Source organism: Nymphalis io, chromosome 20, assembly GCF_905147045.1.
Source record: "Nymphalis io chromosome 20, ilAglIoxx1.1, whole genome shotgun sequence".
Taxonomy (NCBI): Eukaryota; Metazoa; Arthropoda; class Insecta; order Lepidoptera; family Nymphalidae; genus Nymphalis; species Nymphalis io.
The window spans coordinates 6217819-6232483 of NC_065907.1; the positions used below are offsets into that span (position 1 = coordinate 6217819).

A 14665-nucleotide genomic window follows, 5' to 3' on the forward strand; every position below is an offset into this window, starting at 1 on the left:
GTAAGGGGCTATTAACATCATTATAAAAATTAACAAAATATTTTTATGTAAATTTATAGTAGTACCAAAATCTCCGAATGCCTTGTTTGTTGTCGCATCATCCGATACGACTTGTCCTAAAATATTCTCCCTGCCTATACGTTTACAAACGATTATGACAACAGGCTAAACAGCATGCAAGTTGATGTAATGCAGTGCCCCCTAAAGGAGAGTTACAACAAAATTAATCTCTATATAAAATATATGTACTATGTGTGGCTACTCTCATGGTGATCGGCCAAACAGTGTCGAAGTATTTTAATCTTATACACAAATAATAGCTTTAATTTTTTTACCTATATAAAATACAACTTTTACTGTCAATATTAACATAATTTTAAACAACGAAAAGGTTTAAAAATAATAAAAAATGCAATTTTTGTAAAAATAAATAATTTATTCTTAAAAATATCACAAAACCTAAAAAATAAATAAACTTAATGCTAAGTTAATCTAAGCTGTGTACTTTATCATTATCAAATGCATCTGGTTCCGTTGGAAATATCTATTTCTTAAAAGTTAACCCTACAGTAAATAGACGAAAATATTAACGTAATGGAGTGGGACGTAACTTGTAATATAATAATAAGTAATAGAAAAATAATGTATTTTAGCTTTTAAGATATACAGATTAAAAAGATTTTCCACTATTCCAACAATTTTATCATTCCGGCAGTCATTTATAGTGAGAAGTCAGATTGCGATTGTGGGTCAGTGACTTTGCCAGCGACAACTACTAGGTTGTCCAAACGATCGACGATGTAGAACACGAATGGGTGCTCGACGCAAAACTTTCTCGGTTCCTTGACTTCAGTCAAAGGAAGATTTTTTAATGAAGCCAATTCATCCTCTTCGACAGCGCTGCTTGCTATAACAAAAAAAAATATTAACCAACATTATTCCAACAATAACTTTTCTAATAGAATTAGAATTCTTTAAGAATCTGTTAAAATTTTATATCACAAAATCTTTGTTGGTATTTGGGACATATATACGATATTATAATAACAATTTACAAACAATATGCATCAAGCTAATAACAATAAAAATGAAAGTTTGACCTTGAATTTACATACGAATAAAACTTTAAAAGTTTTCACAAAAAAAAAATATTGAATACATATCCTGTTTTATCCGGGTCAGTTCATTAGAACTGACCGGGTTCATTAGAACTAGATAAAAAGCTTTTATTAGTCCTTTTAAATAATTAAATTTTTCTAATAATTCAAATTACCTCCAATCATTGAGGCTGACGAATCAGTGTTATCAACACGCACTGCCACGTTCTGTACGAGCTCTTGTACAAACAAACCTTCCTTAGAAGATATTCCTGTCAATTCAGCTTCCCGACCAAATATTCTACTTACACCGAACTATAATAAATATGAAATAAACACTTTAAAGATTGTTTTACAAATACAACACAGAAAAATATATGACAATTAATATACCATAAATTTTATAATATACATCAGTATTACCTTAGCCAAAGCTGTAAGCGGCTTTGTAGTTGTCTCTACATAGAAAGTGGGCAATGAAACTTGTAATTCCTCTTCTTTAAGATTTTCTTGAATATCCGATAAGGACGTTACTGGCAAGTCTGCGATCAATCTTGTAAGACCATCGCGCGCCCGTGGAACGAGAAGCATGAGAGCATAACGTCCCCCCTTTAAATAAGAAGATTTAAGTACAAACAACAAAACCAAGTCAATACACAAACTTGCATAATTCAATACTCAAGATTATCATCAAAATCGTGGAGAGATAAGAGATTAATTTAAGATAAAGCATAAATTTCGTTATGTTATGTAAATTCTACCATATTTTTTATTACTTAAATACGCATATGAACATTCCGTAAATATTTCATGCATTTTTTTTTTTAAATTACGTTCTCAATTTTGACTTTGAATCGACTTACTATATTAATATTTAGTTGATTAGTGAATCACTTTTCTATAAACTATATGTGCAATGAAATTAAACACACTGGCCTACAATTTATTTGGTGGCAGTAAACTTACATCATATGGTAGAAAAATGGCTTCACTGTCCAAATCTGGTAACGAGCTGGTCTTAAAAGTACTACGGGCTTTCATCATTGGAACTTGCTTCTTCTCAGTGTTGGATTTGTAAAATACTCCTGGTTCCACTTTGTTAAAAGGTTTCTTCCAGGATCCACGGAAATACATACCGTTAAAGATCAGCATCAACGAATTGCTTGCTGAAAAAATAAGATGAAAAAATAAAATATGATGATAAGCCCAAAAAAGCATAATATAAATCATAATTTGTATATTCATTAACATACTCTTAAAATAAGTTGTTAATATAAATTAGTTGTAAATAACTTACTTTTGCTAGATTTCTTTCCAACACTGTTGACAGAAATGCTTGAAGCTATATCATTTTTTTCGTTCAGCACTCTTAGACTACGCGCATGATTTCTTGCTTCAACTGCGACCATGGTTTCCTCTTCGTCGCCAAATTCCTTTGAATCTTCAGAAGTCTTTACTAGCTTTATCTGTTCTTTTATGTTCTTAGCAGGTTTGTATTCGACGTGAGTAATATCTACCTTTTCTGGGATATCTTCAACAGCGTATGTTATTAATTTCTCATCTGACTCTTTCGGTGGAGTCAGATCAGGAATTTCGTCATTGTTGACATTTTTTTCCACTTCATCATCTTTAGGTTCGAGTGAATTGTACCTCTCAACAGATCGTACCTCTGTTAAGTAATAATCTTCTAGAATTTTCTTGTAATCTTCATTTATTGTATAATTTTTATAAACGTAGAAGAAGTTTTTCAACTCTGGTTGATTATATTTGTATTCATTTCTATATTTAAGACGATCCATTATGTAACGATAAGTTTTTCTTGTAAGATTCTGATCCTCAGGTAAGTGCAGAGCTGAAACTAGTTGATTTCTCGTATCTCCGCGCGCACCTTCTGCTAATATTGCAAGAATCGTTGAATATCCAAGAGGGGAGAAGGCAATGTTCTTATCATCGTCGATATAACTCTGTAATAAGAAAAAATATTATTATATTATGGAATTTATAAATAAATTATTTTTGGTTATAAGTTTTGTGTCTTGATTCTAATCTTGTAATACATTAAATTTGTAATAATAGTAGTAATTTACTTATTATTATTATATCTGTTAATGATAACCATACTTGTAAAATAGTCGTAGAAAGTTCATTTGTAGCTTCTCCAACAAAACTTGTGAGTCCGAGCTGGTTAGACCGCTGGCGGCGCACCCATCGAGCGCTCGTCAGCCCCACGGCCACCACTAAAACTGTAATCAAGAACATTGAAAATTATGGTAAAACACACATATAATTATCATTCCAACTTCCTAGAAGCTATAATATAACATCTTAAAAATAAAAAAACAAGTTTTATATAGGAAGCTCAGTGCTTCTATATAAGTAAAGTATTAAATTTTTAAAACATTTACATAAATCGGTAACGTATTCTATCGACTGTTTTCAATTTATATTTTCTATATACAAAGAATATCAGTGCGCGTTAAAATAAATAAATCCATTAAATTAATTATATATACATAACTACTTGTTTTATTAACTGGTCTAACAGGAGCTTTATATCATTAACATACATAGAAAACAAGATGTCCTTATTCAAAGGTAGCATCATTAAAGTTAACTGATATCGATCAAACTAGTTGTGAACGAAGATTGTAGGTCGCTAGCGGTAATAGTGCAGTACACGCTTAAAGGAGATGCAATTTATTCGTTCCCACGGACTTACCATATACACATCTATAAATATACAAGTCTATTTCTGAAATAGTATATTATAGTTTATAGTAAGTACGAAACAATTATTTACATTTAACAATTATTTGAGAAATATTGAGGACTGATTATTTAATGGTGGGAAAAATATTACGATTAAACAGGCCATCCTGTCACCAGTGAAAGCAATAAAACGGGGTGTTATATATTTTAGATATGTAATAGTTCAGTTATTATATATTTATTTATATAATATAATCTTCGACCTCCTTCGACATAATATTATCATGGTCGATTCATACAGCGCGGCGGTGCTCAATATCTGCGAACGTTTTATTAATGCATAGCACGATGCACTTAAGTTAGATCAACGTTGATTTTATTTGCTCAGTAGAAAGTCGATGTGAGAACGGTTGTGAAGGACCGACGTCATCGCCTCGAATACATTTTCAAGCTTTATTTTTAGCGAGAATTGCGTGCACAATTATCAGTATTATCAAAACATTATATACGATGTTTTAACTTTTTTTATTGTAGTTCATTCAATTAAAAACTAGTTTATAGTTCATTCTTACCTATACTCGTACAAGTAAGGCACGGCAAGTGCGCGGTGAACGTACTGCGATGACCCTACGCTATTGTACTCTCACGAATGTGTACCGTCAACATTAAACTATAATTATGGAATTAGACGCTATTTTCCACTTTATTCCAGTTATATGTTTACATATATTACGTATATTCCAGTAATAAGCGATAAACATAAAAATAATATAATATTAATTAAATATTTAAGAGTTATAAACTACGGATTTACATAATATGTTTAAGAATATATAAGTCTATTAGAAAATACGATTGTTTCGACAAAAAAAATATTATATATTATTAAATATTTTATTTAAATTGGGTACAAAATTAAACGATATTAATATTAACAATTGAAAAATGTAAAGGAATATTTTTTCGGTAATTCTACTATACTAAACAATCTAGCGCATACCGACTGGGAAGTAATCAGTGAGCTCACTCGGGCAATAGAATGATTACTGTATTAAAAAAAATAAGTGCCCGTAGTATTTATAACGCGTCATATTTGATTTTTTTGTTCCTTTTTTTTACGCAAATCTTGAATAGTGTGAATAATTCCATTTATTTATGTTTACTTAAAATAAGTTTTATATATTTAATAAAATAAATAATTTCTATAAGCCTACCTAATACCTTTAGATAACGATTATATATGATAATAAAAAACCAATCACTTACATTTGTATACTTATAATTAATATTGTTAAGTTGTTTTTAAAAAAAATTAATTCAATGTTGTGTATATGTGACAATTTTTTACTATTTCAATAATAAACATACAAAAAAGTAAATAATAGGTCACAACTCTCTTTAAATACTCAAATAATAGTAATTTTATTGCCAATTTAAATTGGTTATTATTTGGAGTCGAGGTGAATGAGTAGTGGATCATGAGAATCTTAATTTATAATCCCGGCAACCAATGCTGATCCGTGAATTTGTATTAATAAAAATAATGCAAAATTAACTTAAGTACTTCCGAAATAAGTCACATTTTTCAATGAACCGTTTATATGTAGCTACTAGTACTACTTATCTTAATATAGAATAGATTGCGCCATAAAAATCAATTCAAGTTTTTGTAAGAAATATGTATTCAGACAGTCAAATTTGTAACTTAAAATAATTCGATTCTAATAATCCTTAATATCATATCACGTCACTTCACATGCTTTACTAGTCATTAAACATATATCTGTATATATAGTTAAGTCCTTAATATGAATAATTGTTGAAGCACTAATGAAATTTCGACCATAGCAACCTATCTCACACACAATCGGAAATAGGATATTGGAGCCCCTGAGCACATAAGGATATGACCGTGACATTGAAATTTTTTTTCGGTAATAAATATCGGTTATCGTTGGGTGATCTGGCAGGAGCTAGGGTTTAGAGCTTACAGCTATATCGATGGAGGGGTCCTGAGCACGTGTCCAGAGTGCCCAGTGGAAAAGAGGGGCCTGGGCCTTGTCTACTTACTGAGACAATGGAGTGTTTACTTAGATTTACCTAACAGTAAAACTTTAAAAGTTCTTATGTCCCTGATCCGGATTTTAAGCCTTGGACCTCGGAATATGGAATCATATGATTGCCATTAAACCTATAAATATTCCCTACGCGTTGGCTAGGCGCCATTGAAATTTACCTTATATATACTAATTGAAATATTTATATATATTATTAAAAAAGGATTCCGTGAAAAAACGCCATAGTCGTTCCAAGATAATTTAAACGCAGAAAGCTATTGTTTTCGTAGTGTATGTGAAATATTACTCTCACGTAGAAAGACGAATAATTATTATCTGTACAGCGGATGTCAACATACAAGGCTGCAATACAAATTGATACACAAAAGTTATTTCTTCATATTACAAATAAATGCTTATCTGTTAAATAGAATCCACATCCCGAACCGGTGGTAACGATTCATTAGTACTTGTAAAAGTCTATTTGAATTAAAATATTTTGATTTGATTTGATATCCGTTTGGAATATCTCTCCAGACGAGAAATAACTCCGATCTTAAAAATCAATTTCGCGTTGAATTATGTTAACTAGAGTTGGTTTGGATATTGTTTTTTTAGCTTCACTAAGAGTAAGTAGTATTTAATGTCTGTTATTAAAAATCAGTTATAAAATTTTAAAAAAATCCAGACTATTGAAACCTAATTAAGCACAAATTAACTGTTTTTATAAAAAAAAAGTAAAGTCAAGCCTTTAAAAGTCCCTCTACTATACTAAGGTCTCCTCTCTTTTTGAGAAGTTATGGAATTTATTCTACCAAGCTGCTCCAAAGCTGGTTTTTGAAAACAAATGTGGCAGATCACCCGACATGTAAAGATTTCCTCAAATTGTTTTCCTTGACTATTGGGAACGAGATGAATTATAAACACAAATACGTTTTAATAGGTATGTTTCTAAGTCTAGTTGTTTATTATGTACTTGTAATTAGCATGAGATTCTTAACTCACCCAAGTATAACGGCTTCATTTTACCGATCACTCGCTCCGACTATTAACTGTAAAAAGAAAATATGTTAATTGATCGACATGTTATTTCATTATAAATAGAAAACTTTACTCTTTACTCGGTATTTTATTCTTAAAATCCGAAATAGTTTTTTATAAGCAAAAAATTAATGTTACATTTTGAATGAATTCCTAAATTTTTTTTAATTTTAATTAATTTGTCTGACAACTCATATACAATATACGCTGTATGTTCGTCAGCTTTATAAATTAAACACGTTTTAATTTATTTTTTTTTAATTCGGAAGAATCTTTTTTTGTTATATTCGCATGTTAGTAATGAAATAATACTTTTAAGACATATTAACACTTGAACGATCATGATATTAATATATCTCTCGTAATAAATATCACGGATATCAAATATGCAATATGGAAAGTCATGCTCTTGAAATAATAATGATAGATTGAAGACCTGACATCATGAACATAGGTAATTATACAAATAAGAATTGTTGCATAATGTTCCGTGGTTTTCGTATAAGTATTTTCATCGTGCACTGTGTTTTTAATTAGGTTACATTTCTTGTGATTATTCAACCGAATAATTTTTATTTCTATATTAAAAATGATAATAATGAGATTGTTCTGTATTTCTATTTGAGATCTACACTTTTTTCTCTCAGTAAAAAATATAAAAAGTGTTTATATTTTGTGTTTATTTTTATGTTAAAGCGTAAGCATACTTATCAGAGCTAATATCATTAAAATCTATCATTATATGATATTTGAGTTACTAAGTCATGAGTTTCTTGCCGGTTCTTCTCGGTAAAATCTACATTCCAAACCAGTGGTAACTTTAAATTAATTTTGTAAAATTACGACATGAGGTCTTCGTAAGAATAAGTATATTTGTTATTTATTGCAATTTCTATTAACATATTCTTTTAATTGTCCAAATTGAGGTTATCATAGCACTATTCTTATATTAAAAGATAAAATATCGACGAGATTTTAGCAAGTTATATTCACAGGCACAGTTCAAGAAACACAACATCGTAATATACAGAATCCACCGTGATTTTTCTTAGAAATAAAATAATATATTTCACCTAAATCGACATTTTATTGTATTTTTTTTTAATACGGAATGAAGAATAAAAAACTTCCGTCTAAAGATAAGCAATATTAAAATATTTTTGTGCAATTTCCTCGTTATATATCGCGTGACTTAAAGTGAAAAATGTTAGAAATTATTAAGTCTGGTAAAAACTACTCGTGTTAATTAATACCTCACAGTTTACTGAAAGAATCGCAAATTAAATCATAAAATAATATTATTTAGTTGAATAATATACTCGTAAAATGTTGCAAAGTTTTTATTTATTGTATTTTTTTAATTTATGCAGACCAGTATAATATTTTTACTTTATTAAAATTTTAGAGCTAAAAAATATTGTTACATTTTATTATTTTCTCATAAGTATCATACTCATATTGTTAACGATATATTTTGTTGATGTTGATAGTTTTAGCAAATTTTATATAAAAAAATATAGAAATGAATATCCGACTATGAGTTCAAACAAGTTATTTATAAAAGATGAGTACATCTTTATAGAAGTTGAACGTGACATCACATTCGAGTAAATGAATTCAAATATTAAGTAGTCGCCTGCGATGACAGCTATAAAACTCAAAATATTTGTAAGTAAAACCGGCTCCATCAATACCAACACTTCAAATACCTAAAATAACCTTAGATTCAATGATGCCATCGCCATAATTAATCGATTAAAAGACCACTACAAATCCTTTATTTAAAATTACTAGAAAATATTCGCTTTTCGTTACTATCTTTATTCACTTAAAAATCCAATTTATATAAATGTATTTAAACAAGTAAGTTTGACCTACATTAAACAGTTGTTAAAATACTTACGCGCAAGTTATGTTCACAGGCACAATTTAAAAAGTTACACAGATAAAAAAAAATTGACAAAACGCGCGCGAAGAACGGCCGTGTTCTTGCTGCGGCCGATCGTGAATGACGTGCACGGAAGCTGCTTCGCCACACTTTATATCAACATTTAACAGTTATGTTTGAATAAACAACAGTCCGTATAGAACTGACAGTGGAAACTAGAAAAATGTGAAAATGTAACATTAAATATCATAAGATGATATTTAACGTTTATGACTTAAAATAATATTAACTTGTAGATAGATTCAAGATAAATTTAAAAATCAATAAAAAAAGAAAACCTATTTTGATTTACTAACTCGCTAACTATTATATACTTGAGGCAAACAAACTGTTTGCCAATTTGGTGATTAGAGAAGATATTAGTTTCATTTTCTAGGATAAGAGTTTCCAATACACCAGCTTAGCACATGTTAAGGGTTTATATTTATAAATTCGACCCACGGACCAACAGTCAACATAATTAGCTTTATTGCACATTTTATCAATAATATTTGCAACAATTCAATATATAGTTTTAATTTTGTAAAACGTACGTTTCTCATTAAAAGCTTTTTGCATTATTTTATCATTTTTACTATAGCTATGTATGTAAGAGATACCTACAGTTATTTAAAACATCCTGTCTATAAACTCTTAATTCTCTAGCACATGTCCCGATATCGAGTGCGCGAAATCGAATGAATTGCGACAGAAGCAATTAAGTGGTAAAGAATCGTAAGGCGTAAAAATAACATTGAAAGAAATTTATAATGTCCTAGAAATGTCGCATCAAAATACACAACATACTCAGTTATGTCACGAGCAATTATAGACCGTGGCTAGATGGGACGATTATGATGTCTCGAATGGAAAAAGATTGCTTGGTCTGTGGTACTTTAGGTCTTAGCAGATCGCCAATTCATTGACGACATACCTGCGGTTTTTATAAGCATTTAATAATTATGGACTAGGAAAGATAATTGTTGTTGACTTATTGCATGCCTTAGCCTGCACACTCTTAAACTTCTACAAATGTCAGTGTATTCACAGCTACTAATCTTTAAAAAAAACAATTAAAAATGAAGATAATTACTGTACCTATTTCTGTCTCGTATTTTTTTTAATTCCAAGTTGTAAATGTGCAAGTTTATGAAATGTTACAGTATTGAAGAAAGCATTAATTGCAGCATTATGTATAAATAACGTGTAACAATATGGCCAAACAGTTAAATTTCAATGTTATCTGATTTTTTAAGAATTTTAGCTGGTGCAAGCCTTTACCAATTGGCCTGCCTATAAGTATAAATTATATACGCGTCATTAAGTGTCCACTTACATTAATGTTAACTTTACTAAAACTTTAGTTTATACTTAGTTTAGCTAAAACATTATCCAACCACGTACAAAATAAAGATAAATAATTAAATTAGATATTTTGAAATAGCAAATCAAAATTAAATTATTATTTTATTGCGAAATAAAATCAATCAATCGATCGAGTCAAGTGTATCGAATGGAACCTTTATTTTAAGACCTACGGGTTCAGTGGTAATAACATTATTTTATTGTGTCGTTAATTGCTATTGGACCGTCTTTAAGCACAATTTATGATTGGATTACGTATGGGTCGGTTTGGGGTATACAGACCGTTAGAGTGGCTTAACGCCATGGCTGTGAGTTCGAAGAGTGAGATAGCCAGCGTAATTTTAATCACAAAGGATAAAATATATAATATATAAAATATATAATAATAGGTTTCAAAGTATCTGGCAATTTTATAAGTGAATTATATTTTATATAGTTGGATTTTCCTTGTCGTGCCAGACTATGTACTAGTGTTCACTTACCATCTGCCTAGTCACGACTATATTAAAGGGAAAAGTAATTAAAAATGAAGGAAAAGAAACATACATTTAATTAGTGACAAAGAACACTGTTGCAATAAGTACAAACATCTGTTACTATTTACCACAATAATTATAACGAGATTTGTGTCTTCAAATTATAATTTATAATATTGAATTTTCTGTTTGAAATACGAATATTTTCATAAAAATAAATTCATACTTTTATAACAATTATAATTCAAACCATTTTAAAAAATTCCTCAGTATTTCAATTTTTTTTTATAAAATAGTAGTACTGTTTATATCACTTGATTGTATTGCATCCATAGTGTACGCAAATTTTCAGCTAAATCGGTAACTTCTCGGTAAAAACTGATTGCAGTTACATGATTTGTCACACACAAATAACAGATAAAGTTAAATAAAAAGTTGTTAAAAAAACTATAAATTAATATTATCACGAGAATCAATAAACGGGTAGAACAAACAACATGAAAACTACTCTTTTGGAACGAAACCACAAACACGTAGACTTCTTCAAACAGTAATGATCTAACTTGATTCATAAATTTTATCGAACACAAAAAGCAAATATATGTATAATACCTGATTTTATACAATTTTAGATGTCCCATGTCCTTCTTGGAAATCGAACGGCCGTTTAAGTGATGTTTTTTTTCCGAAGTTATCTGAATTTAAAATTTTAACTACCAATTTGACGTGTTTTTTTAATAGAAGGTTGATTGTTAAACTAAGATTTGTCTTCACTGAATAAAGAAAGTGTACCTAATTATGACCGATATCTCATAAAATACAATTGATTAAAATTTTATATATTACCAGCCGTTGTATTACTGTGTATTACCAATTGTCATGACATCGAGTGGAGGGATAGAAGTTGTGCTGCAGCGCCCTCTTAATTCTAAGGCGATTCATCTAAGTGATTAACAATAAAAAAAATCTTTATAATTTTATTACAACAAATTAATATTTATATCAAAAATTTCATTTATAAATAATTATATCAAAAAGATTTAAGTAAATAAAATTTTCCAGTAAATATAAATATTCTTATAACAAGTTCCACTTTCCTAAGAGTTTGAGTTTGAAAGCTCCATTAAATGATAAATAGTGGAAAAGTGAAATTGTTTATAGGTATCCTTCATAACTTGTTTCTATTTGTTTTGATTTCTCTTAACTACGTAGAGCAGAAAACTAGATTGGATCTGTATTTATTTTAATTGACGACAGATAACATACTATATATTACGTTGTTCACTGTGATTTTTGCTCTGTGCTCAATTCAATTTAAACATATGATGTATAATTTAAAACATACATACATAAACATACATTTGACCCGAGGAATCTCGTCAAATAACGTAGTTAATAATTTCACGTGTGAAAGTTTTCATTTGTAAGGACATATTAAGGTTACATTATTATATTGTACTCAATTAATCTGCAATTGTAAATTAACTTTTTTATATCGCCCCATCATCTACGTGTGTCTTTTTCGATAATTTTAAACTCCAGCCATGATTTAGTATCTACTAACTAGAAAGCTAAATTTGGAATATATATTTATTTTATAACAGAAGCATCTAAAAAAGGTTTTTGGAAATTTCAATCAAGGAATGGGAGGGTCAACTTAGAATGAATTTTACCCGTACGAAGTCAGGCTGATAGTGTTAAAATTCCTTTAAAATATTTTAATTTCAACACTTGTGTATCTAAACAAATATAATGAATAAAACTTGGATTGCTTCATTGGTCTAGTCTAATAAGATTGCAGATCCCAAAGTCTTGGGTTCAAATCGCGGGTTGCTCTTTACTTGCCGTGATATATTGTAGATATATTACAGATTACGAAAGTATTCCAGTACTAAAATAATTGACTGACTTCAAACATTAAAGAGAACTAGTCTTGTTTCTAAAAATTATTATATTATCTATATTTTACATACAAAGTTAAGCACGATTACGAAACACATATTTTATGCACAGATATCAACCGAATGTAATTTTTATTTGTTTGTCCCTTTACGATAAAAGTATTTTATAAATGCGATAATAAAAAAATCTTAGCACTTTTTATCCCAGCAGAATTTCCATAAAACCTGAAAATAGTATTTAGTGATTATAACATTATTATGACCTACTTATATGGCGGTATATGTATGTAAAATTTAATACGTTATAGCTTCTAAAAGCTTAAGCGATTTTGATGGAATCCAAACTTGAATATACCTTAGAGTTTTTTGAAGATAGCCCATGACAAACAGACCGACAAAAATAAAAATAATGGTTGTTTTGGTAACTTGCAAATAACCTTTTGAAATCACAGACACATACATACATTTTATTCATTTATATAGATAATAAGTCTATATTGATTATAAATATCTAAAACTTTAAAAATAAGTATTTAGATACCAAATACCGTATTTAATGTTTAATATCTAAACGGAGTAATATTAGGACAATTATTCAAACATTAAATCAAACAAACAATGAAGATCATTCAACTTAGAAATAATTGTTCAATTAAATGATTTTAAGATTTTAAAGGTAAAATAAAATATTTATTTATTGTAAACATCTTAGCGCGAGGTAATAACATGTTCTTTAAACATAATTTCTTCTACCCGTCGGTTAAGTGTTAATCAAGTTTGTAGGTTAATGTAATCCTGTATCATAATGAGGTTATTTTGTAGTGTGAAAGTGGAAAGGTAGGATGGAATCTGAGACCGAGTTTACTTTGTGTTCATTAGTTTTTAAAACTGCATTTAATTATTAACATACAAGGTACTTCAATTTCGTACGTTATTAAATGTGCCTTTGATATTTATTATGAAAAGCTACATCGAACGGTTGCAACCGCCCCACTACTCCGCCCTAGTGGGTTGTAATTTGTGGCAAAAGTTTTCTAATAAATAAGCTATATCTAATGCAAAAAAATCCAAATAAACAAAAACTTCTGCTATATAATTTTAATATAGATTGTTTTTTTTCACTTTAGTAACAAAACCTATTATGTTAAGTGGATATAATTATGCTAGCCAGGCCCAATCGGTCTGACCCGATTTTGAATTATGGCGTTTTCTAGTAGGCACTAACCGTAGAAATGAAAAAATCAAACCATCTTGCTTGGGTCAAGATAATCCGTTATATAATAGCATTTAATCCTTTGTAAAAAAAATCTAGGAATTTATTTATACACAAAAACACACAAACTAACTATACAAATTTACATGTTTTTAGAACCTTCAAGTGACATTCTATCAGCTTTAATCACATTATCTCAGAAACCCCTTTAGAGAACGACTCTTAAGATTGCATCACAGCATTGTGTCAACATATCTAGCGCCTCAGGAATGAAACAATCAAATTTTCGAAAAACAACAAATCACCCGCAATTATTAGATACCCCATTTCTATTGTCTGAGGCAAATATTTTTAAGAAGTATAACAATTCTTAAAAAACCCTAGCATAATCTTATAGATCTTATGACACGTAAAATAAAAATTGATTATGTGATCAAGATACGAGAAAATTATGCAGTAAATTATTTCACATAACTAATAATCACCAATAGAAAAAGGCATATATATAATACAAGATTTACAGTTTGTAAAAAGGCAAGTGTATATTTGTTGATTTTCAGGCAGGATATTTAAAATGAAATATATGTAATCGACTCGAATAACTCGACGACAATAATTGGTGGAATCTAAAAAAACTGCTGTGTTTTTCCATTTTCGGTATAATCTACATTCCGAATCAGTAGTGACTTCACATATAGTAAAGCATTTATAGCCCATATTTTTTAAAATCTCGTAAAAAAAAATATATATAATGTCATAATCTTTGGTCTAATAGCATTTTTAGGCAGATTGCGATTCTGGGTTTAAATCCCGGGTCTGAGCAATAAAAATGTTTTTGCCAAAAACCGGTAGGCCAGAATTATGCACTTGGCAGTGTTC

At 29.3% G+C, this 14665-nt stretch overlaps 1 protein-coding gene across 1 annotated transcript; it reads right to left on the minus strand.

Moving 5' to 3' along the window:
* Nucleotides 1-415: 415 nt before the first annotated feature.
* On the minus strand, nucleotides 416-8929 carry LOC126776349 (serpin B3). The gene is made up of 8 exons (XM_050498811.1): nucleotides 8808-8929; nucleotides 6869-6915; nucleotides 3219-3340; nucleotides 2395-3061; nucleotides 2064-2263; nucleotides 1521-1706; nucleotides 1274-1412; nucleotides 416-907 (listed from the first exon to the last, which is right to left on the minus strand). Exons 2-8 carry the CDS (start codon nucleotides 6885-6887, stop codon nucleotides 720-722), a joined length of 1521 nt encoding a protein of 506 aa, XP_050354768.1. The 5' UTR covers nucleotides 6888-6915; nucleotides 8808-8929; the 3' UTR covers nucleotides 416-719.
* Between the last annotated feature and the right edge of the window lie 5736 nt (nucleotides 8930-14665).

Bases quoted from the DNA above. Each gene is read 5' to 3' on its own strand.
- LOC126776349 (XM_050498811.1), bottom strand. The intron at 2,264-2,394 runs GTAAGTTATTTA...TTATTTTTTCAG, and splicing joins TGGAAAGAAATCTAGCAAAA to CAAGCAATTCGTTGATGCTG. The intron at 908-1,273 runs GTAATTTGAATT...TTTTTGTTATAG, and splicing joins GTCAGCCTCAATGATTGGAG to CAAGCAGCGCTGTCGAAGAG.